This window comes from Condylostylus longicornis, unplaced genomic scaffold (genome assembly GCF_029603195.1).
Source record: "Condylostylus longicornis isolate FDR11 unplaced genomic scaffold, ASM2960319v2 ptg000004l, whole genome shotgun sequence".
Classification (NCBI taxonomy): domain Eukaryota; kingdom Metazoa; phylum Arthropoda; class Insecta; order Diptera; family Dolichopodidae; genus Condylostylus; species Condylostylus longicornis.
The window spans coordinates 25,311,856-25,338,562 of record NW_026577973.1 but is presented as its reverse complement, the minus strand read 5'-3'; the positions used below and the strand labels follow the sequence as shown (position 1 = coordinate 25,338,562).

Genomic DNA, 26,707 nt, shown 5'->3' with positions numbered 1-26,707 from the left:
TATCCAAAATGTTCTGTAAAAAAATGTAAACAGAAAAATTATAAAATTTTTTAATTTAATGTCAGCCACTGGTTGATTGTGGCTTTCTTTTGTATTTACATATGTACAAAAATTTTTACATTTATTATGTGCAAATGTAAATGCATACATATACATATAATGTATATGTATATAATATTAAATTGTGCTCTTTTATTGATTAAAAGTAAAATAGTTTATTTTTTTCTTACTAGGAAGAAAAATTGTGACGAATGTTTTATGCAGTCAATACAAAATTTAGAAATAATAAAATAACGCGGAATATAGAAAATAAATGAAGTAAAATAAAAGCTGAGCGAAAATTGGGAAAAAATTATAATATACTCAATTTTATTACATCTACTGCAAGCATAAATATTTTAAAAATAGAATAATATAAAAATATAATAGAAAATAATAAAAATATAATATGTATACATATATTAAAAGAAAATTTACTTCGGGTTATTTTGCACGAAAATTAACGAAAATTTTAAAATAAACACCATGCTTCTATTTGTTCTTTTAGGTAAATATGCTTGATGCTTATTCACCTTTTAGAAAAACTTTTTTTTATTATTTTTATTTTTTGTTGTCGTTATTACATTTTTAAAAAATTTGAATGAATGTAAACTTTTTTTTTTATATATTTCGATTTTGTATCTATCAGGTTGGTGATCAGTCGAGTCCGAACTTATCCGCGAGTTAGTTAAGTTTAGCCACCGATTAAATAATTCACACAAAATGGTAAGTAGGGAGATTTTTTTTTAATTTTTCATTAAAATAAGTATTTGAAAAGGAATATGTTTTATACATATTACTTGCATGAGGGATATTAATACAAAATTGGAAAACAAAATTTCTTTACATATAAATTTTGAATTTAAATTTTTTTCGATTAAACAAAAAATTTAAAAATCTAAATTTTTAATTTTGAATTTCAGGCCGCAGACATACCAAGACGTGAACTTGAAAGTAAGTTTTTTCAATTCTTTTAAAAATCATTTGCATTTGAACAAGTACTCCTCATTTTATTATCTGGATTTGTTTTTTTTTAAATACTGCAAAAAAGCAGCTTACAATATAATAAATGGATTCAATTTTATAACATGTGCTATTATTATTTCAGGATAAGATTTTTTTGAATTAGATTAAATATCACTAAAAACAATTAATTGATTTGAAAAATAAAAATAACTGTGAAAATATCAATTGTTAAAGTTAAATTTAAAAATAAATTAAAATGAAAGTTAACCTGTGCAGAAAATATAAACGAAATTCTTTTAACTATTTTGAATCTAAACTTAAAAAAAGACTCAGATTTTTTTTAATTCGATTATTAAGATTTAAGTGTTATATAACGAAAACAATGGACTGTTCTATAAGTTATTTTTATACAAAGAATTTTAAAAATTCTTTTAAATTTATTTTGAAATGAAATAAACAATTAGTTTACACAAGTTGAAAAACGATGAAGAAAAGATTTATTTTTAGAAATTCAAAAATAATTAAAATATATATCATAGAAAGGGATAGATATATCATATCTAGTATGAAACAGTTTCTTATTTTGGTATGTGAAAATGGCTACGAACAAAAAAAATCAACGTGTTCCAATTTCAAATAAATTTCATAGCATTTAAAAAAAACGTACATACATGTGTATGTATGTAGTTAAAATTAAAGAAAAGATAATGTTTTCATTTTCATACACACATATTATTTCTTTTCAGTTTTTACGATAATTATTATGAAAATATTTTCTTTATTGCGTAAATCTTTGAAAAATTTACTTTTTGTACAGACATATGTACATATCATTTAAATATATGCATATACTGTAACAAAAATACATTACACATATTTGAGTACACAAACTCTCAGTTATACTTTTGAATAATGCCCATTGATTATGTACTATAAAAAAAACATCTATCTCTTTCATTTAAGTAAAGTCAGAACATATCGAATTTCTTGCCTTTCAAATATTGTGCGAAAATATTTAAAAGTACTCTATTCCTAAATAGTTTTTCATGGTATATGTAAAAGTAAAATAAAAATATGATACTTAAAAAAAGAAAAACGACAGACTTTACTCAATAGGTTAATTTTAATGTTAATTTACATAATGCAAAAATGAGAAAGAAACAGAAGGAAATATTTTAAAGCTCTCATTTATACTAAAAGAATTAAACGATTATGTATGAATCATTTTACAATTATGCATTAGAAAGTTAAAAAAATTTATTTTATATTTCATAGTTATTTTTAATCAATATATATATTTTTATTTTATAAATTAATATTAGTTTTAAGAAATAAGGTAAAATTTTAAACAACTAAAAACAACAAAATTTAACAAAAAAAATTAAACACAACTAAAATTAAATGCTATTAATTATTAAATGTTATATTTTCTTTAAATTAAACTTTTTAAACTTACTTAAAAATATATTAAGAATTATAAGTAGTATTTACAGTATGCCATTTAATTTCATAATTCTTAAAAATGCTTAGATAATTCTTTTAAAAACTTTAATCATATTTAGGAATCTTTTGTTAGCACAACAAGCATATTCCACGGATGTCATTCAAATGTCGGGGTGTATTTAAGAGAATGAAATAGTATAGTTACGTAAAGTTTTATTATTTTTTCTTTTCAAGTATTTAACCGTTTTAATCAAAAGCGATATATTATTGGATATTGCATGCAATATGGGATACTAAGCGTAATACTGCGAAATTCTAAAAGATATTAAAATATTTTAAAATAAAACAAAAAACGCTGGATATTATGCAATTTAATTGCCGTTCTTTTGTGATAAAAAAGAAAAAAAGAAAAAAAATAGTTAAAAAGTGGAGATCAGTTCTTATTTTCGGAATCTATTTTTAAAAATATTTTAATATCTTAAAATATTAGAATTTTATTTTTAGCAACTTAATGAAAAGCATGCGGAATATTGATGACAGTGCGACATACATAAATTCATACATATGTATAAGAAAAGTCTCTTTTGTTTTTTTATGTAAAAAAAAACAAAAAATGCGTTTATTGCGCGATTTAAAGATTAATGAATTTGACATTGCCGTACAGCAATTAATGTTGAGTGTTCTCAAGCTAATTCTTCTTACTTTGTATGTAGCACGTACACATGTATATATATAAATAAATATATATACATAGAAGTTTATAAATGACAGTATTGTTTATGATAAAAATCTTTCGAACCTTGGAAATATAAAAAATATCCGCAATTCTACATTTTTGTTTTGAAAACTAAAAGTAATTTTTGATTTACGCAGTTATACCTAATACGTACTTACATATATACAATTAAAAATATAAGCTTGACATATGAGTCGGCATACACATATGTATCTATGTATTAGAAGTTAAAATTAAGTGAACAAATCAATTTTATTGCCTTTTTTTCTGTTCTACTTTTGCATGCAATTCTAATTTATGTATTTTACTATAGCAAAAAATATCATTTGATATTGGGCCATAAATGACTCTTTTCTTTATTGATTAGCTAGGAAACTAATTTTTTATACTAAATTAAAATTAATAGGATTTAAAAATAAGAATCATATGACTTTGATTGAACTTTTTTGATTGAACTCTTAATATGTGGAAAAGTTAATGACTCAAATAAAATTTTATATTTTTCGCATTCCTTTCTTTTGGCAAGCTTAACACATTTTTTCTTTTTATGCAATTAAGTGTAGTAGGGATGACATGCTTATTTAATATTATCGCACGGATCGAGAAATTTTCGAATTGAAATTAGTATACGACAATAATGCGATGAAATAAGACGAATATAAAAATAGAAGTAAAACACCTTTAAGGTGAAGTTTCGAATATTTAAAAATAGATTTTTTTCCTTCATATTTTTTTTTTACTTTTTCGTTGGTGTACGTGTGAATAATCTCTTGTTCCTTTTTTATAATTTTCACTTCTTTTTTTTCATTAATCAATTAATATGACTTTAACATAAAATAAAAATAAAAAGTTTGTGAGTATGTGACAAAAGTGTGTAGAAAGCTAAAGTTGTTCAGTGAAATTTATTGCAACAAGATAACCAAAATTATTATATAAAATAAGTCGGATTGCAGAATTTCATGAGTTCATATGAAAATGCTTTTAAAGGCAGATACATAAGAACATAAGTTTTTCTATTTTAATTTTTTTTTATTTTTTGCTATTTAAAAATAATGCATTCGAATGCTTGGTCCATTTTTAATTTTTTTATTTTTTGAATAACAAGAGTGAATTTTTTAAATCATTAAGAAATACAGAAATAATGCAAGCTTTGAATAGCAAGTGCTTTTTGTTTTATTTTGCAAGATATATCGCAATTACTTTATAACGTAAGTTTCTTTAAGTAGAGAAAAAAAAATAATAATATTATTATGGTAATAAAAAATAAAAAAGTGGTTAAATTTTTCTCCCTACAAATTAAAAAATTAATGCCAATACAAACACAACAAAAACATTAAAAAGGTATCGATCAAGTACTTGATATATACATTAACATCGGTGAAAAGGGCCTCGATGCCAATGATCTTGGTGATGCATTGCGTGCTCTCAACTTAAATCCAACTTTAGCTTTTATTGAAAAATTGGGTGGTACGAAAAAGAGGAATGAAAAGAAAATCACAAAAGATGAATTCCTTCAAATTTATGCCACAGTCAGAAAAGAAAAAGAACAAGGTTGCTATGAAGATTTCCTTGAATGTTTAAAATTGTACGATAAAGAAGAAAATGGTACCATGCTTCTTGCTGAATTGAATCACATTCTTATGTCCCTAGGTTGGTATACTTTAATATTAAAAATTTAAAATTCACTTAAAAGTACTTTGGAAAGTAGAAATTATTTAAAAAAAACGTATGAAATTTTATAGGTGAAACTTTAGATCAAGAACAAGTTGATGAACTCTTCAAAGATTGCATGGATCCAGAAGATGAAGAAGGTTTTATCCCATATGCCCGTAAGTTTTTTTTGTTTTAATAATATATTTTTTATTATTGTAAAAAAATCTATCTGTATCATTTGTTGCTAAAATATGTCTTTCAAATGAAAAACAATTAAACCAAAGATCTTCTTACAAAAAGAAATTCATTAATCGAATAAAATTCAAATACAAATCATTATGTTAAAGTAAAAAAAAAACAATTTAACTTGCAAAACAGTTCAAAAACATAATATTCGTTTAATGATGCAAAATCATAATAAACGTTTCAGTTTTAATTAAGGAATATGCACAATGTAATTGAAAATACAAAAAAAAAGTTTTAGACAAAGATACAATATAGAAAAACTTCAACATTTGCACTTGAAATTTTTCAATAGCAATTCAATATTAAAAAAATTGAATTACAAGAGGGCCTTAGAACACAATTTTAAAATTGATCGGCCTCCACAGCATGTTTTTTCATCTTGTACATACATACTTAATGTGAAATATATTACAAAAAAAATTTAAGTTAATTTTGACTAGAACTAAATAGACTGAAATTAATTTCAGAATAAATGCAATTTGATAATACAAGAAAAATTACATAAAATAAATGAGTTATTTGTAAATTCATTATTATTCAAAAAACGTATGGCACAATTTGAGCACACTTATTCTGATGTGCATTTGGGTATCATTGAATTTATTAATTGATTTTCTATGAATAATATATAGTCTTACATTTTGAATTTATATATATATATATATATATATATATAGTGTATATTATTATATGCACATATATGGATGTATAATATATAGTATATTGTATATGTATATGTATATATATTTTATTTGCTGAGTTTTAAATTTTCAAGCATGATATAAACATTTTAAAGGACATTATGAATGTATAATAATAAATGATAAAACATTTTGCATATTTGTGTCAGGAAAGGCAAACACAACATATGATTTGAAAAATTTTTTTGAGAATAATAAAAAGTTTTTCGTGCAATGTAAAATAAACTCACTTGCAAATACATATATACATATACATATATAAACAAGCTATAAAAAACATATATTTACATATATATATTTCTAATATTTTATCATTTTGTTTTTTTTTTTTGCATATTTTTTTAATCTATGGTATTTGTTTTGACTATATACCATCATTATCAACACAAATTTTTACATAAATGTAACTTTAAAATTTAAAATAAAAACACATACACATACGTACAAAAACAATATACACAAATATTTCTTTTGTTATTTGATTGAAAATATTTTTATTTGGATAAAAAAAAAACACATTAAAATTTAAAATTTTATCCGAATATAATACGAATATGAAAAAAAAACATAATAGAATTCCTTCAAAGAATGATGACCTCACCAATCAAATGGTAACTTAATTAATATGTAAGTATACTTGTTGACGAAAAAGAAAGAAATATATAAACAATCGTATATCGTCTTAAATCTTTTAAATATTATTAACTTATTATGTATTCGTACAATTTATCATATAACAAACCTATTTAAAATTTGCGTTAGATTTTATAATTTATGTGCATAAATTATATATTAAAAAAAAGCTTATACTACTCTTTTTATTTTCACATTGCTTTTATAAATTTCCTATAATATATTTTAAAAATTTTAATCAGTGAAAGTAATAAGGTATACATACTTAATCAATATTAATTAGAAAAGGACTAAAAAAAATGTAACATAAAATATTTCGAATATATTATTTATGGATATATAAACGGCAAATACATATAAAATATTTGGACGTTTCAATTATAAAATCTAAAAATATTTTCTGTTACTAGTATACTAGCGAAACAGTTTTAAAATGTTTCAAATTATGAGTTCATTATAACATGTAAATTTTATATACATGCATATATATATGTACTATTATTTATTACAATTTTTAAAGCATGCACATGTATTTATCTACACTCAGAATATAAACGTTGATAAAATTTTCATACATCTAGAATCAAAATATGAATATTGTCGATTCAATTGTTTTTATTATAGATTTAAATACGAACCTGTACTTTTCAAATGAAATACATACTCTTAATTCAAATATGAAATCGTTAGTAAATCAAAAGCTGTCGCACTTGATTTCAACAATTTAAAATTTTTGACTTACTTTTGATATTTCGTTAAAACGTTGTCGCTTAATTTATTGTACAGATAATAATTTTAAAATATATTACTATGTATAACAGTTTTTTGTAAATGTAACGTTTCCCTATCAACTTGGAATAAAAACTTTGTCATACTTTATAATATGTATATAATTGACCATAAAAATGATTTGTAGTATCAACTATAAAAAATTTTTATGGTCAATAAAAAGATGGCTATTAATCAAAAGACCTAGGTTCAATGCTATTGAATGCAATAATTGTCAAAAATCAAGAACTCAGTCGCATTAGAAACAAGAAAGCGATTTATTGGGTACAAAATGACAAATAAAAGAATTTAGTTTTGAGAATTTTATAGCTAAAATAACTATTTGTTTTGCTGGGTATAGAAGTAAATTTTATAAATTTACCAATCAATTATTTATATGTATAAATTAACTACTTTATATTATGACAATAATACTATACCTATACCTAATTAATATATTACACATTAGCTACATTCTTTAAAAATAAACAATTTACCTATATATGTACATGTATGTGCACATATTTATATGTGTAATATATGCACTCAAAATTATATTTATAATCAATATACAAATTCAATAATTTATTTATTTTCGTTTTAAAACTAACACTTTTGTTTTTGTTGCTGTGTATTTAAGCGTGTTTTACTTTTTTTTTAATTTATATTTTATGTTTTTATTTATTTCTATGTTTTTTTTTAAGAATTTAACTTTCTAAATTTGTAGTATAAAATTCTTTGCAATTTTATGTATTATCCATACATTGAAGATTAATTTATTGGTTTTAATAGTAAAAAATAAAATTTATTCGTAAATTAATTATTTTAATATAAATAATATAGAAAAAGAACGCCAATTTACATAAATACATAAAACATATTTACACATATATATAATATTAAGTTGTTATAATGTATTAATTGAAGTATAAAATTCAGTACATACCATACTAGGAGCCATTTATGAATCTAAATAAAAATTTATAACGTACTCGTATAGTTTGCAAAGCTTTTACTTTATCATAGAAACATTCTTTGAATTTGTTTAAATTTAACGAATGTAAAAAAATTTTTATTGATTTATAATAAAATTGTAATTAAAATTTTACTTATGAATATTTTCTTCTGCAAACATGAAAAAAATGAACTAACATATTTTTTGAATCAGATGAATCAAGGTAAAATGAAATTTTCACGTAATAAAGAAGAAAATGAATTCAACCAGAATCAACATGTATGCTTCAATGAGAAATATTATATTTGTTTCTTATATTATAATTTTTGTATCAATATTAATTTGGACAATTTACGAGTACTTTCTAGGAAAGACTGCGTTTGAACAAGTGTTTAATAAATTATATAATCCTTTATTATAAATAAGTCTAAATAAGGGCTTTTTAAACCAATTACAATTATGAGCACTGAAGGGACGTTTAATTAACTAAATAATTGTGTATTTTATACTCTGGCAATATTATAAAATTTTCAAAGACATTTTCACAAAAAATTTTCATTGTATACGTATCTAACGAAAAAATGTGTCTGATTTCACAGTTTTTGGTATTTTTTTTTCTTAAACAACTACATAGTAGTTGTTTTAATAATTTTATATTTAAAAAGATGCGCTCATCTATATTATTTAATTAATATAATTTTATTAATTTTGAATTTTTTTAAGTTAATGTACGAAAACTAAAGTTTTTTATACTTTGTTAATTTTAGCTTTCTTGCAAAAGATGACCGGTGCAACACCAATCGTTCATGAAGAAGAGGAACCAGAACCGGCACCTGAATCTTAAAAATACTATCAAAATAAAAAAAAAATTGTTTTTTAATTTCATCGACAAAAAAATTTTTACATAATTTATATATTTTTAATATAATATAAATAAAATTAAATAATAATTTTTAGAAAATATATATATATATATATATATATATATTAATACATCCAAATATATATGTAGATATATATACAATTAAAACAAAAAAGAATTTATTAATTAAAAATTGCAATCCAGATATACAATTGAAAAAAATATCCGAAAAAAACATATAAATATAAAATAAATTTTCAATTTATTTCGTGCTCTTATTTCATTTACTTGAAAGGGGAGAAAGAAGATCGACACGCACACAAAAAACCTAAAATTTATAAACTAAAGAAAATCCATTTTTAAAAAAAAAAACATTAAAATTAAAAAAAAATTATGTAAAACAAAAATAACATCATTTTCTTTTTTTATCACATTCAATAAAAAAATATCTAAGCTACATCATTAGGGAAAACAACAATTACCAACCTATTAAAATCCGTTTACTAATATCGAAATTTTATGGTAGTTATTAAAAAAGAAACAACTTTATCTGCGCATTTATACATACAAAATATTGTATAGAAAGAGTCCACAAGTTTTATACGGCCGTTTTGGGTGACATTTTTTTGGAATTTTTATTATAATTCTATTTTTTTTTAAATATTAATTTAATATTAATTTAATTACGAACTTTTTTATAAAAAGAAAATAAAACATCTTTAAAAAAAATTATAAGTACATAAATCACCTTAAAACTTGTGGATTTTATTCGGCAAAATATTTCAGCACTGAAAAATATGTACTATCTTAAACAAATGTTTTTATTTTTACTCATACATTAAGTGAGCTATTGAAAAAGCATTTTGAAGAGCATAAGAAAAATGGTTTTTGATTAATTCATAATAATTTATTTTGTTGCTACAATTTGTTTTCACAATATGTTGCTTTCTGTATGAGTACCATACACTTTGAAATATCCGCTGAGACATTATAATTTTAAAAAGAAAAATTAACATCATTTTATTTACTATTATTTCAAATACTATTACTAAATAAATAACAAAACCGAATTAGAAAATATTTGAAATTTAAAAAAATTTAAAGAAGTTCAGAAAAAACAAAAAGTTATTTCACCTATAATATGTGCAAGTTAAAAAAAATAAAATAAAAAAGGTAACTTTTTATTAAATACAAAAGTTATCACAAAAAAATATAAAATTAAAAAAAATTTTTTTTTTTTATTTTTTTTGTAAATCTATGAAAATATTCGATATTTTCGTTAATAAATATTCTTTGATTTTTAACATAGAAAACCAAAAATATATTTTATTTTGTGTTTTTTTTTCTTAATTAATTCGTAAAATTATGAATCGTTTTTATATAATTTTGCATTACTTTTTAAATAAATTTATGCATATATATATAAAATTTTAAAGTATATGCATACAAACATTTATTTTTAATCAAATTGTTTAATTACTATATTTAATATATATATTTAAAGAAAAAGGAAAACAATATAAACAAAAATAAAACATCATATAAAAATTTATCAGACGAAATCAACAAGAACTTAGCTTGTAATTAAATATAAAATAAAATTAATAATATTAATTTTAAAACAATATAAATTTAATGGAATTTATACACACATATTTTATAATTTAATTTAATAGTTTTACTATTTATAAATGATATTATATAAATAAAAATTAAATTTAGTATGAGATTTCTCAGCATAACCCAGGTATTTGCATTGATTTATATATACATATATGCATACAAATATATAGATATTTATATATATGAATATATATATATATATATATATATACATATATATATATATATATATATATATATATATATATATATATATATATACATATATATATATATATATATATATATATATATATATATATATATATATATATATATATATATATATATATATATATGTATATATATCTATATTTATATATAAATATATAAAATATATATATATACATATATATTTAATTTGAAACAAAAAGAAAAGAAAGACCAAAATATTAAGGTGCTCATAAAATATCATATTCTCTTGTAAATACTTTTATAATATTGTTTATTTGTTCATTTTCATATATATATTATATATATATACATATATATATATATATATTATATGTATTATAATATATATATACATAATACATATACATATATATGTGTAATATATATATATATATTATAACATATATATATATATATATATATGTAATAAATACTAACTTTATCCTTTTTTTCAAAAATAATTCTACTTTTTTTTAATTTTATAACTTAAAAAGTTTTTTTTCTTTTTTTTGTTTGCTTTTGTGGCCTTTAATTTAAGAGCTTTTTTTTTAATATAACTGAGTTCGTAATCGATGTAAAATTGCATACCTGCAATGCAGAGAGTTTCCGTATTGCCTTTTAGAAAATTGTACAAACATTTTACGGTACATCAAGTTTTTTCTACTTAGCTATAGCGCATAGGAAATGTGCAGATAGAGCAGATTTTTGCTTTTATTTTTTTCTCGTCAAAATCTAATGTATTTTAGTAATATTTCTTGTCCTGTAAATAATTTTTAAAAATCCATATGTATCCAAGAAAAATATTTGTACATTGCGGTTGGTTAAATTGAAGTTACTGCAATTTCGAACTCAGTCTATATTTAATTACTTTATATGTTATTAATAGTACAGGTTATTCAGTTAAATTTAATATCATAGGAATTCGATACATTAAGGTTTTATTAAAGTGAGGGATAATGTAAACAAATAATAATTTTGTCAAGAGACAAATAAATAATAAGGACATTTTTGTTATAACTCACAGGTCGCTTTTGTGGGCAGGTATTATACACACAAATGCGGTTAAACGCAATCAGTTGTGGTGTAAGGATATTATTCAAAAATTTAATAATTTTCTGAAATTGAGAGATTAATATTTAATTAGTTTACTTTCAATTCAAGTTCTTTCATTTATGGCTTTAGTCTTTAATCTAACAAAATTTACAATTTATAAGTCTGTATTTTTTTTAAACATCAATCTTACCTTCATTTGTTATAGTAATATAATAATCTCTAGATTGTAAAATTAGTTTAACGTAACCTAAAGTAACAATGAAATATTAAACGAAATTGGTATTGTATAAACCAATATTTTTTATAATTTCAATTTAAAATAAATTTAAAGTTTTAACATTAGTGCTTTTTATAGTTACTATAAATAATTATAGAGGATACTTCACTTTTGTTACTAAGCTTTATTGCTTTATTATTTTGTATACATTTATTTATTGATTAATTTCTCTTATTCAACAGAACTGAAAGTAATCTTTTTTCATTTCCATATTCTATTTACATTAGAATGGAAAAAATTTTATTGAAAATTTTCTGTATTGTGTATTTGAAAATTTATGTAATATAATAAAAATTGAAATTCTAAAAATATATCTAGGTATAGGTTTCACTGTGCTTAAATACAATAGAAAAGCATATAAGAAGTACTAAAGTAATTGAACTTGCAGCACAGAAATTTAATTGAAGCATGTACATTTTTATTTTAATGTTTAATTAAAACACTCATTCTAATTTTTCTTTCAAAACTATAAGATAAATTTTTTTTTTGTGTTCGATTTTTATTTTAAATTTAAAATTTGGCATAATAAAACTAGAAAAACAATATGTTACATTACTAATCTTTTTCCATAATGAGTACAGATTATATAAATATATTATATATATTTATGTAATATTAATCATTATAAATATGTGTGCCTATCTTTTATGCTATTTCAATTAGTTATTTTGATACAAATAATTTAGATATACAATTTTTTAAATAATACTTAAAAATTTAATTTAAGAAAAATTTTTGCATCAAGTATAATACGAGTATAAAGTATTGATTTAAAAAGTAAAAAACAAAAATTAATAATCGGTTTTCAAAGGTAAATTTTTTTAAACAAATTCAAAAGTTATTGCAGACAAATCTAAAATTTCCCCTCGAATTTTATTGTTTTAAAATTAGACTGACCTTAGATATTTGAGTTATAAATAGTTATATATTATTATTTTAATAAAAAATTTTTGTACTATAATTAACCCCGAAATATTTTAAATTAAAACGTATAAGTAGTAAAAAAACCAGACCTACTGTACCTAAAAAAGGTACTAGTTATAGTGAGAATAGTTATTAAGCCTTTCCATTGTTTTTTTTCGTTATTTTTTCCTTTAATTTTTGTGTCATTATATACTGCATATATATATATGTATATATACAAATTTTTTGCTTATATTGGTAGAAAAGCCTCCTATTTTAGATATGCGCGCAATTTTATAGCTCAACTTATATTTCTGTGACTGCAATAAAAAGTAGCTGAAGTCAAAAATTAATATAATAATTTGAAATTTGTTTTAAGTTTTCAAACATTTTTATTTTGAAAATTTTAGCTTTTAATGCTATTTTGATTATGAGTATAACCACAATTAAAAACAAAAATTATTTAATGATAGTAAAATGTCAATTTACGCTACTCTTTATTGTGGTCACAAATTTATTTATAATGATAATTTATTTAATTTGTACATTTTAATTAACTTTTATTCTTTATTACTGTATTTATTTTCCTTGAAAATGAAAGCAAAGAAAATTATTGAAATTTCTGCTAAGAAAAATTATAATAGCAAATTAAATTTAAATTATTGAAAGAGGAAAGTTTTTCAAATTTTTTTTATATACAATAACAATGATATGTAAATACCTGGGCTTGAAAGCCCATTAATATATAAGCAAAATTATATATTAAATATTTGGATTTTTTTAAATTATTTGTAAAATTTTAAAAATGTAATACTTAATATTTTCATATAGATTTGTTTGCAACAATTTAATTTTAATCGAATTTAAATTTAATATTTTTTTTTTGTAAAGACATTAATTTGAAGACACGGTCTTATAAGCGAAATGAAATACCCAAATTCCATTTATTTTGATAATATCAATTTTTAATAGTTTATTTTAAAGAAAAAATAACTAACGGAAATTAAAAAAGAATCGAATTTTAATTGTCATCAATTACCTGAATACTATAAGAATTATTAACGAAAATTTTTTTTGGTTAATTTACTTTTACTAACTTTAAAACATAGAAAAGATGAAACATAAAAACATTTTTTTTTAACTTGTTCAAATTATCATAAAGACTTGAAAACCTAATAAAAGTTTTTAGCATGCGGAGTATGAATAGCAATTAAAAATACTGAAAGAAGCCGTTGTACTTTCAAGAATATTAAGCGTTAAAGATAGTAATAGGTTCGGATTATTAATATTAAAACTCAACATTATTGGCATTCAAAAAAAAAGTATAAAAATGTTTAAAGAAATTCCTAAATGGACAATAGTTTAAAAACATTATCTGATAAGAAAATTTTCTAATTCAGTTCTCTTTTATATAAAGATTACTTCCAGTTCATGAATATGGTTATTAATTGTAGCTTTAGTATTCATGTTCATCAAAAAAAGGATTAATTTTTATACCGCAAAATCAAATTAGTTTTCAATAATAATCAAATAATTTTATTACCGAAATTTTTTTGATCTCTGGAGCTATACCAATAAAAATTTATCTAACACATTGTCAATTGGAAATGAATTTGAATAGAATGTCTAGCTTGATCTTATGAAGATACACATATGTATGTATATGCAAATAAATTATATTTTCTTTTTTTCAGGTACAAATTAAAGTATGTTACATATATCTATATTATACATTGATTTTTTAATACATACGTATATTAAAGAACAATTTTAATAAAATAAAATTTTAAAATGGGTAAAGAATTTTATTTGTTTATTTTTATTTAAAATTTTTAAAAGAAATTTGTGATGGTAAGTATTTAAAATGGATCCAATGAACCTTCCAAAATAATAGTCAAAAACCCTTTAGAAAATGTTTAAATTTAAATTTTTTATAACCTTTTATAAAATGCCTTATTTTACTAAAAACTTACTATATTAAAATTAGCTGTTATGCTATTAATTTTTAAATGAATAGTTAAAAAAATTGCAATTTTAAGGTTTTAGGGGGGTTTAGCTTTTAGGGGATATAGGTAAAAATTTTCTTCTACGGAAGTAAGTTTCTAGTACAGATATATATACGTATAAAATTTCAGCTTTCTACCCTCAAGGATGTAGAAGTTTTGTAAACATGTCCACGGACGGGCGGACGGACAAAGTGAAACTAATAAGCACTTTTTTTCAAAAATTATTTGGAAAAGTGCTAAAAACAATAATGTTTTCGTATAATTTTATTTGTATAATTTTATTAATCTCTAAATGCATTTAGAGAAACAAAAAATTTATTATTTGAGTGTTTGTCGTCCGTATGTATGTGCACACATATATTAGATTCTTTTATAAAATGTATTCTATAGTCTTCAAGTCTTTTACTTCGCCAAATTATAATTAATTTATTGCTAAATAATACATACATATGTATGTAAGTATATGTGCATATATGTATATGTTATAATTTGTATATAGACATAATGCATATATATATATTGAATCTAAAATATGCATATAAGTAATAAATTTATGAAATGACAAACACATTTTTTATATTTCTCCCTTACATATGCAAAAAAAATTTAAAATAAAATTAAAATTATCTTTAAAAACAATTCACAATAAATTATTTTTGTTATTTTATTACGTATAAACATAAGCTGCTATATTTCTTCGAAATTTTAAAACTAACTAAATAATTTCAATATTACAATATTATTAATATTTCACTTATATATATTGCTAGACATACAATTCATGTTTGAAATTATGGCCGATCCACAAACTGGTTTAGATGCCGTCGATCTTGGTGATGGTTTACGAGTTTTGAATTTAAATCCAACAATGGAAATGGTTAAAAAACTTGGTGGAACCGAAAGAAGAAATGAAAAAAAAATTACCTATGAAGAATTTATTCCAATTTATGCTGAACTTAAAAAAGAAAAAGAACAAGGTTGTTATGAGGATTTTCTTGAATGTCTCAAATTATACGATAAAAATGAGAATGGCTTAATGCTATTATCTGAATTGAATTATGCTATCAGGAACTTGGGTAAGTAACAATTTATTTAAATAACATTTATTATTAATGTTGTCAATTTGTGGAAATAATTTATTTTGAGTTTTCTTTATTTAAATTAATTAAAGGTGAACCTTTAGATGATTATCAAGGCGATGAATTGATGGAAGATTGTGTAGGTCCGGATGAAGAAGATGATGATGGTTTTATTCCATATCATAGTAAGTTTTTAATAAAAAAATACAATTTATATATAAACAAATTGGTTTGATAATATTTTAATTCATTACAGAATTCCTTGCAAGAATGTGTTGCAGAGATGATATTCTTAATGCCTAAATTATATTATTCTGTGTTTTTAATTATTTTATATTAGATTTTTTTTAGATAACTAGTAATTAATATGTGTTACCTAATATATAATATCAGAAACTAATTTAATTAAATTTTGTATGTTTTTAACGCGTTAAAAACAAAAAATTTAATAATATTATATATTTATTTAGTTTATGTGAAAAAAAAACTAGTTACAGAAAATTTTTTTGGGTCGATGAACACAATTTATAATAATTTGGTATTAAGAACACTTGACACCTTTTTGAGCTGTATATACGATATTAGAATATGTTAGCGTTAAAAGTTTTTGTTAAATTTTATTCACTTTTCAAATAATGAATGAATTTTTTTTTATTACTATCATGTTCTATCATACTTTCAAAATATTGTTAATTATAATATTCAAAATATTATACTAATTTATATTCACATATTATCCACGTGTAGACATATTGAGTTGCTCAAAATATAACAATTTTTTTCGCGTTATTATTGTATATCACTTTTGTTAAAACAATGTTAATAAATTCTCATACATACTTTTATAAATAAATAAAGCAATTATAAAATAACTATTTTGAGTTTATGTAATATTTGTTTTTTTGCCGCATTTCCAAAAAGTCTTAGATAAACTGTGTTTGTTAGTTCAAGTCCACCTGTATTCTGTGCGTCTGTCCGTCTATTTACATAAGTTCTATATCTTTCAAGTTATATGCGAATTAAATTTTATTTATATGCATATGTACTTAAATATTAGTGAAGGAATTTATTTTCTAGAAAATTTCATGTCTTGGAGGATATATGAGAAATTTTAATAATAACTGAAACTTTTTCCTCCAGGAGAAATTACCGTCGAAATTTGCTCGATGTCAATTTTCTGCTCTTCCTCTGAAACCCTTTATTATAACCTATGTATCTCTAAAATGAAAATGTAACAACAGTCGCCCTCTTATCTAAAAGTATCTCCTTATGTTCAAAAGAAAATAATTATCTATATAATTCAAGTTTTATTTATCAGTATAAATATATCTCTAAAATGAAAATGTAACAACAGCCGCCCTCTTATCCAAAAGTATCTCCTTATGTTCAAAAGAAAATAATTATCTATATAATTCAAGTTTTATTTATCACTATAAATTTTTTGAAATCGACTCCAAGAAATCTAAGACTTCTTCTAAGTAACTTTTTTTATATTTCTAAATTCTCTACGCCACTTTCTTCAGCATATATATATGCTGTTCAGCAAATCGATTATTCAGCAAATATTATATAAAACATAAATAAGGGAAAAGAATTGTAAAAATATATTCTAAACTTTCCAAAAAATTATCCATACAATTTTTGAAAAAAAAGCCAAAAAAAGCATTTAATGAAAAATTGCAGTCGGAACGAAATTTAAAAACAAAAAAAAAATTGGTAAAGAGAACTTTTTTTGAAATTTTTTTTTTAAATTTTGGAAAATGTAGATATTTAGTTTTTAATAAAAATTTGACTCATTTTTACTACCCTATATTTTAGAAAGCACTCATTATTGAATCAACCTGTATATCAGAGGAACCCGCCAAGACAAAACATCATTACTTTTTCACTAAATATAATAACATTCAATTAGCATAGTTGTTATGTCAATATAGGGAACATTTTTATAAATAAAAATAATAAAAGAGAAATTTATTAGATCTATGCTTACTAAATAGTAATGTGCGATCTCCTGCCCTTCGTCGCCAGGTACTAGTTCAAAATGATTATCCTTAACAGAGAATGTCGGTGTATAGCTGAATTCAAATTTTCAGAATACCTACTTAAATGTACCTTACGCACGTTCGCATGGGAACATATTTTGACTAAGGTACAGTTTGCAAGGTTAGGGCTTGTAGAGTTAAAGCATGCTGAGTTAAATGCTTGGTTCTACATAAATCTTATACAGTTTTGACAATGCGAGTCATATGGTCTCATCTTGGCAACATGTTACATGAAAATGTTTTGGGTAGGTAACGTATTAATGGAAAAGATTATTATACGCATACGAACGTATGTTTGAAAGGTATTATATAAAGTTTCAAATAAGGTTTACCAGATTTCCACAAATTTTTGAAACCTATTTGAACTGGATTTGATCGCAATAGAAACAATCTGCCGTAAATATTAACCTTAATTTAATTATAATTGACAATAAGTATGCAAGGTATGTATGCTGAAGGTGTTATAAAATAACAAAATCGGATTTCCACTACAGAATCGACTTTGAACTGACAATATAAACTCAACCTATGTTCTATCATGTTTCTGATACAAAAGCATTATGTTTTACTTTTATAAAATAGATGTCACTCAGGTATATTTGTGTATATTATTATTCATTTTAAAAATGCTCAGTTTTCCTATTTTAGTACAACATTAAATACAAAAGCTTTCTAATAAGAAATTGTAAAGCTTATTGATGTCATCAAATACAATACAAAGTAAGTTTCTATCTTATGTATACAATTTGTATTTGTATAATATAAATAAAATCTTATTATATATACATATAACTTTTAAGTTTTATTATTTTTCTTATAATTTTTGATATCTCAGTTGTCCGTGGAATGTCCGAGTGATAAATTGATGTTAGTACAGGCGCAGATTTAATTACGGGGACAGAATTGAAGTTTAAAAAGAAAAAATTTAAAATTTATTTTATTTTATATAAATAAAAAGTTTTTAAAAACGAAATAACCCAAATTAATGTCTTGGATGATGGTTTAAATTGTTATAGTAAATACAATTATATTTAATATTTGGTCTTTAGGAAAAAAAATCTCAAGAGTACATACACATGTATGTAATCATCTTAAATTATTGTTTAGTAGGTATAGCTGTATTATGTTCATACACTGACATATACACTTAAACTTATACCCAAATATCAGCTTTTGTAGGGTTATTTATGATTAAAAATCATTATATGCCTAAGAGTATATATTATAGAGTATACATATGCATATGTCGATATATCTACCGTTTATTATCATAACCGTCAAAATAAAATTGAATACATATTTTATTTAAAAGAAAGTGTGTGTTTACAGTGACAAAAATAAAAAAAATAAAAGTGAAATAAATTTATTTTAAAATTAACAATTGTTTTGTTTTTTTGTTATTTTTTTCAATTTTATGACAAGAAAATATTATATTCTTTTTTCTATTTTAAATATAGTTTTTTTTTTGTGAAAACAGAAGTGGAACACAAAGACAAATTGTATTTGTGTTTAAATTTTAAAAGCAGATAGAAATAGAGAAAAAATAGATAAAAAAAAAAGCAGCTTTTTGTATCTTTTAAAGGAAGGATAATAACAATTACCGTTTCATATACAAATTTATTTTAATATATAATATACGTATATTATTACAAAACTTGAACTCAAAATGGCGGAAGTATTGAGTAATCCCAATTCAGATGTAACTGCTGCAACTGTAGTACAAGGAAATGTTGATGAAACTTCCGAAGTTCATAATAATCATCAACAACAAAAAGGTAAAAAAATAAAGTTATTATGTAATATATTTTGAAATATACACAAAGCAAGAAGAAAAAAATGTCACGAAAATGGATGAATATGCTTACATTAAACTTATACATTTATATAAGTCCTTTTGTGTACATATATAGATATAAGCACATTTAAGCAGTAAATACTTAAACTATTTTTTCATACGTAGTATGAAAAACTACTTTGTATTTATGAAATTAAAAAAATATTTTTCTTTGTATTTTTTTATCTGCATCCAAAAGAGTTCCTCTCTATCCTTCATACGCCCCAGTTTTTATTCAAATTTCCAATTTGGCTTCCTTCTTTTACCAAATTTTTTTTTGTAACCTCAAAAACAAGCCGTAGCTTTTGAAGTTACAAAAAACAATATAGTAACTCTATGTTGTTGAATTAGGTAAATTAAAACGACGGTAATTTAAGCAGTGATTAAAAACTATAGTTCTCTAAAGTTTTTTTAGTTTAACTATATTCGTGACTTCAATAATGCGCTCACGACGTAAATTTTACAAAGTATCAAGTTCCAAGAAGTTTAATAAAAGCTCCTGACATTGTACACTTTTCCTAAATATGTTTTATACGTAGTGGAGACGTAAAATAAAAGTAAATCGGGTATCGAAAAAATCAAACATGCTTTTCTTGTACCTTGTCATATAAATGTTGCCAGACATAACCGATAAAATAAACTAGCATATATTTTCAGAAATAAAGTTCTAGTTATCAATTTTTTTTCTTAAAATGCAATGTTTTTAATGATGTGGTAACGTTTTATAAAAATTAACATTTGAACAGAACTTTAAATTGAAATTTTCAAATAAACGTCAAAGATGTATTGATATGGTAAAAATTGTATTCCAAAATGTACGCAAAGCTTTAGCAGTTTTTTTTACAATGTAAAAGTATTAAAAGCTCTGAGACGGTACTACAACCGTATTAATACCGTACTTAAATCTTTTTTAAAGCATTATTGAGTCACGGTATGTTTTTGCTAACGCAAAATAATATTAATACATGCTGTAGCATATACTTAGAATCAATTCCATAAATCATCACAAATTATGTGTTTATTAGTGAGGGACCTTTCATAAAAATTTTTACACAGCTAAATTAAATAATGTATCTTACAAAAAAAAAATTTATCATAAAATTTCCTATGAATAAATTTTCTTTTTAAGAAAACAACAAGAACTCCTCCTGGCGAGTTATAAAAGAATACTGATAATAGTTAACTCAACAGTACGAAATGAAATAATAACTCCATATTTTAAAGCTAAATTGTAAGTTGAATTGTAAAATTCACATAATTTTAAGTTTGAAAAAAATAAAAAATGTATTTACTTGTATGTTAATAGGGCTTTTCATTTTAGATGAATTTCTTTCTCAAGTGAATTTTAAAACTAAAAATATGACAAAATTATTAAAACGGATACCTTAAAACCAAAAAAAAAATCTGATGTGGTCAGCACTTAAGGTACCGCAATGTGTATTGTCTAGTTTGGTAAAAGTGTTACAAAATATTATAAAAATGCCTCTTAAATGGTTCTTTCCAATTACCTAGAAAAATGTAAATTTGGCTCTCAATAAAGTTTCGCTTTATGCCATCCGAGTTCCCTGAAATGCTCGCAAGTTAGTTCCGGTAGCAACCAGGACTCAAATATGACATTTAAAGAAATTCTATCAATTTGTTCCATAGATATGATAAAAAATCTAAATTTAGCACTTAGTTCGGTTGCCAAGCCCTGATCGTCCAAAAAAAATTTATATGTTCATTATATTGACATCCCAAATTTAAGGCCTCATACATCTCGAAAATTCCCAAGGCCTCATATATCCCAAAAGTTGATCAATCCGTTACATAGCCAAAACAAACTTATAAAATTTCATGAAAATCGGTTCAGCTGAACTTGAGATACACGCGTACACACACAGCTAGACAGACCGACAAACCGCCAGGTTGTAAAAATAGAGTCAAATAGTTAAAGCTTAAATTTAGTTCTTAGACTCAAAATTAGGTTTACAGCTTCCTCCAAGTTGGTTAGTTGTTGAATCTTTTTATTTTTGTACTATAAGATACAAGTTACCAATAAAAAATTTGGGATGTAAATTTTTTAAAATTTGAAGTAAAATTAACTACTTACTTTGATTGTTTTCCATTTCCTTTATATAGTTAAAATAAAAACAACTCAATTAATTTTAATTTTGGAATACATATTGTAAGAGATTACTCCACAACACAGCACATTAAAAAATTTCTATTTATCTATTCCGTTGAAACATTTTGTTATTTGTTGTCTTCTTTGGCGAAATCGCCAAACTTTAAAGCTTGAATACCTATATTGAAAATGTTATATTAAACAAGTAAAAACGTTTCAGTCGGTATGAACCGATTGAATTATACCCTGCACCTTTCATTGTTGTATAGCAATTACTCAAACCTGTGAAACCATTCTATAGAAACTTCACGGATATGTCTGATCTATAACTGAACACACAAGTTTCGTGAATCTGACTTTATTATTTTTCCAAATATTTAAAATTAGTTTTTGGAGTTGTATGGCAGGTACCCGAACCTGCCAAGCAACTCCACTAAAAATTCAGAAATATATCTGATCTATAATTGGACACACAACTGCCAAGTTTCAAGAGTTTGACTTTATTATTTTTCCAAATATTTAAAATTAGCTTTTGGAGTTGTATGGCAGGTACCCGAACCTGCCAAGCAATTCCACCAAAACTTCGCTAATATATCTGATCTATAATTGGACACACAACTGCCAAGTTTCATGAATCTAACTTTATTATTTTTCCAAATATTTAAAATAAGCTTTTGGACTTGTATGGGAGCCACTCGAACCTGTCAAGCAATTCCACCAAAACTACAGAAATATCTTTGACCTATAATTGGACACACAACTGCCAAGTTTGATGAATCTGACTTTATTATTTTTCCAAATATTTAAAATAAGCTTTTGGACTTGTATGGGAGCTGCTCGAACCTGTCAAGCAATTCCACCAAAACTTCAGAAATATCTTTGACCTATAATTGGACACACAACTGCCAAGTTTCATGAATCTGTCTTTATTATTTTTCCAAATATTTAAAATTAGCTTTTGGACTTGTATGGGAGCTACTCGAACCTGCCAAGCAATTCCACTAAAAATTCAGAAATATATCTGATCTATAATTGGACACACAACTGCCAAGTTTCAAGAGTTTGACTTTATTATTTTTCCAAATATTTAAAATTAGCTTTTGGAGTTGTATGGCAGGTACCCGAACCTGCCAAGCAATTCCACCAAAACTTCGCTAATATATCTGATCTATAATTGGACACACAACTGCCAAGTTTCATGAATCTAACTTTATTATTTTTCCAAATATTTAAAATAAGCTTTTGGACTTGTATGGGAGCCACTCGAACCTGTCAAGCAATTCCACCAAAACTACAGAAATATCTTTGACCTATAATTGGACACACAACTGCCAAGTTTGATGAATCTGACTTTATTATTTTTCCAAATATTTAAAATAAGCTTTTGGACTTGTATGGGAGCTGCTCGAACCTGTCAAGCAATTCCACCAAAACTTCAGAAATATCTTTGACCTATAATTGGACACACGACTGCCAAGTTTCATGAATCTGACTTTATTATTTTCCCGAATATAAAAAATTTACTTTTGGAGTTGTATGGCAGCCACCCGAACCGGTGCAGCTATCTCATTAAAATTTTTAGAGCATAAGTAGAATATAATTGGACACATGTATACAAAATTCTATATTTGTACCTTTATTAGTTTTTGAAATAATTAAAATAAACTCTTTGAGTTGTATGGCAGCTACCCGAACCCGTTGTCCGAATTGGTCCAATAACAATAGGGTTCGCCCTTGGCACAAAAGAAACAACTTGTGAAAGTTTGGTGTCGATTGCATTATTCGTTTTTGAGTTATCGTGCGATCGGACGGACGGACGGACGGACGGACAGACGGACATGTCTAAATCGACGCAGAATTTTACGCTGAGCAAGAATATATATATATGTCCATACCGCAGATGACTCCTTCAAGTAGTTACAAACTCCATACCAAAGTTAATATACCCTTCACGAAGTGCAGGGTATAAAAATATTAATAAATGATTAGGTATCATGTAGAAATAAATTATTCTCGGACTTGTTTTTTTTCAAAAGATCGGATTCAAATAACGTAGTCATGCTATCTCAAAAGTTTTTAAAAATATTTAAATACATACATTTATTTTTATCTCTTTGATGATAAGATAAAATAATAATATAGAAAAATACTTTTTATGTAGATAATGTAAAATTTTAAACTTAATCATTTCGAACTACTCGTAATAGAATGAAGTACATACATATTTCATAAAAAATAATTTTAATTTTGCGAGATATCTTGCTAGCATTTTTTGACTCGCTTTTCAACTTGCAATTAAAAAGAAGGTAGCTATTAAAAACATTTTTATGTTTTTGTGTTAATAAAAGAAAACGAAAATAAAAATAAGTAAAACAAGTAAAAACGTTTCAGTCGGTATAAACCGATTGAATAATACCCTGCACCTTTCGTTATTGTGTAGCAATTACTCGAACCTGTGAAGTCATTCTGTAGAAACTTCACGGATATGTCTGACCTATAATTGGACATCCGACTGCCAAGTTTCATGAATCTGACTTTATAATTTTTCCAAATATTTAAAATTAGCTTTTGGAGTTGTATGGCAAGTACCTGAACCTGTCAAACAATTCCATCAAAACTTCACAAATATATCTGATTTATAATCGGACACACAACTGCCAAGTTTCATGGATCTGACTTTATTATTTTTCCAAATATTAAGAATAAGCTTTAAGACTTGTATGGGAGCTACTCGAACCTGTCAAGCAATCCCATTAAAACTTTAGAAATATGTCTGACCTATAATTGGACACACAACTGCCAAGTTTCATCAATCTGACTTTATTATTTTTCCAAATATTTAAAATTAGCTTCTGGAGTTGTATGGCAAGTACCCGAACCTGTCAAGCAATTCCTCTAAAACTTCACAAATATATCTGATCTATAATCGGACATCCAACTGCCAAGTTTCATGAATCTGACTTTATTATTTTTCCAAATATTTAAAATTAGCTTCTGGAGTTGTATGGCAGGTACCCGAACCTGTAAAGCAATTCCTCTAAAACTTCAGAAGTATATTTGACCTATAATTGGACACATGACTGCCAAGTTTCATGAATCTGACTTTATTATTTTGCCGAATATAAAAAATTTGCTGTTGGAGTTGTATGGCAGCCACCCGAACCGGTGCAGCTATCATATTATAATTTTTAGAGCATGTGTAGAATATAATTGGACACATGTATACAAAGTTTTATATTTATAGCTTTATTAGTTTTTGAAATATTTAAAATAAACTCTTTGAGTTGTATGGCAGCTACCCGAACCCGTTGTCCGAATTAGTCCAATAACAATAGGGCTCGTCCTTGGCACAAAAGAAAAAACTTGTGAAAGTTTGGTGTCGATTGCATTATTCGTTTTTGAGTTATCGTGCGAACGGACGGACGGACGGACGGACGGACGGACGGACGGACGGACGGACGGACGGACGGACGGACGGACGGACGGACAGACGGACATGTCTAAATCGACGCAGAATTTTACGCTGAGCAAGAATATATATATATGTCCATACCGCAGATGACTCCTTCAAGTAGTTACAAACTCCATACCAAAGTTAATATACCCTTCACGAAGTGCAGGGTATAAAAATATTCTTAGTTTATTCTTACTTATTTGAATTTAAGTATAAAATTTCAAACGCTTACTAAGGTAAGAGTACGCATACGTACTTATATTGCATACATTTTTCTTAATTTTTCAGATTTTCGCATAAGGTGACAAATAATTTCAAGGATGATTCTTCGATCAATTACCAGCAAAAAGTTATATGAGCGCGGGGGATGGTGCAGTTATAATCGTTTTCGATGTACAGCCTGTTGAAAGAAACGATTATAACTTCGGAACCATGCGGCATAGAGCTACTGTAGGGGGCTTGCTTTAAAGACAATTAATTGCTCTTTATTATTGGTTTTACAATCAATTTGATCTGTGCCATGGTTTTTCTGATATAGCTCATTAAAGTCAGAATTTTTGTTTTTTTTTCTTGTTTGTTCTTGAAAATTTGTGTTATTATTCTTTTTTTTTTGTTTTTTTTTGATGCGACACAATTAGTGCTTTAAAACATGCGAAAAATGCATATTTCATAAATTTGTAATATTAACATCGTAAATCTTCCTCAAGAACAACCTTTTTACAAGTTTTTAATTATAGAAAAAGTTCAAATTCAATTAGTGCTAACATTTTATAGTTTTGCCGCAAAACTTTTGCGTTATAGCAACATACTCGTATAAAAATTTATTTCAAAAACTTCCCGACTCTATTTACTTTTTCTAAGATTTCAGTAAACACTATACTACAAGAAAAAATATCAGACAAATTTTTTTTGAAGTATTCAATCAAAAGTAATTACTTTGTGTATTTTTCAAACTATTTTAAAAAAAATATAAATTTGGTATTAATAAGTTTGTTAATAATGTATGTTATATTCCTTACTCAAATGTAACTTATACAATCAGATATACATAATATGTATATGTGTGTTTTCCTTAAGTGTACTACATTAATTATATTTATATGGTTTATATTTT

The 26,707-nt window shown here is 24.0% G+C and overlaps 1 protein-coding gene and 1 long non-coding RNA gene across 5 annotated transcripts in view; both read left to right on the top strand.

Moving 5' to 3' along the window:
• Positions 1-637: 637 nt before the first annotated feature.
• Positions 638-17,029, top strand: LOC129612989 (myosin light chain alkali). 3 transcript variants are annotated; one of them, XM_055526878.1, is made up of 6 exons: positions 640-765; positions 963-993; positions 4,526-4,834; positions 4,927-5,013; positions 6,359-6,411; positions 8,908-9,680. In XM_055526878.1, the coding sequence occupies exons 1-5, from the start codon at positions 763-765 to the stop codon at positions 6,397-6,399; spliced, it is 471 nt and encodes a 156-aa protein (XP_055382853.1). In that variant the 5' UTR covers positions 640-762; the 3' UTR covers positions 6,400-6,411; positions 8,908-9,680. The 3 variants fall into 3 exon arrangements, with proteins under 3 accessions (XP_055382847.1, XP_055382853.1, XP_055382839.1); XM_055526872.1 differs by lacking the exons at positions 4,526-4,834; positions 4,927-5,013; positions 6,359-6,411; positions 8,908-9,680 and adding exons at positions 15,848-16,153; positions 16,249-16,341; positions 16,413-17,029 and having other exon boundaries at positions 638-765; XM_055526864.1 differs by lacking the exon at positions 6,359-6,411.
• Positions 17,030-19,044: 2,015 nt separating this feature from the next.
• The window catches only part of LOC129611531 (uncharacterized), a 49,094-nt gene continuing 41,431 nt past the window's right edge, over positions 19,045-26,707 (top strand). The window contains exons 1-3 of one of the 2 annotated variants that reach the window (XR_008697175.1): positions 19,045-19,304; positions 19,656-19,973; positions 21,162-21,266. This is a non-coding gene — a long non-coding RNA (uncharacterized LOC129611531). Of the gene's footprint in view, positions 19,305-19,655; positions 19,974-21,161; positions 21,267-26,707 lie in introns of those variants that run through there. The other variant, XR_008697176.1, reaches the window with a different exon arrangement.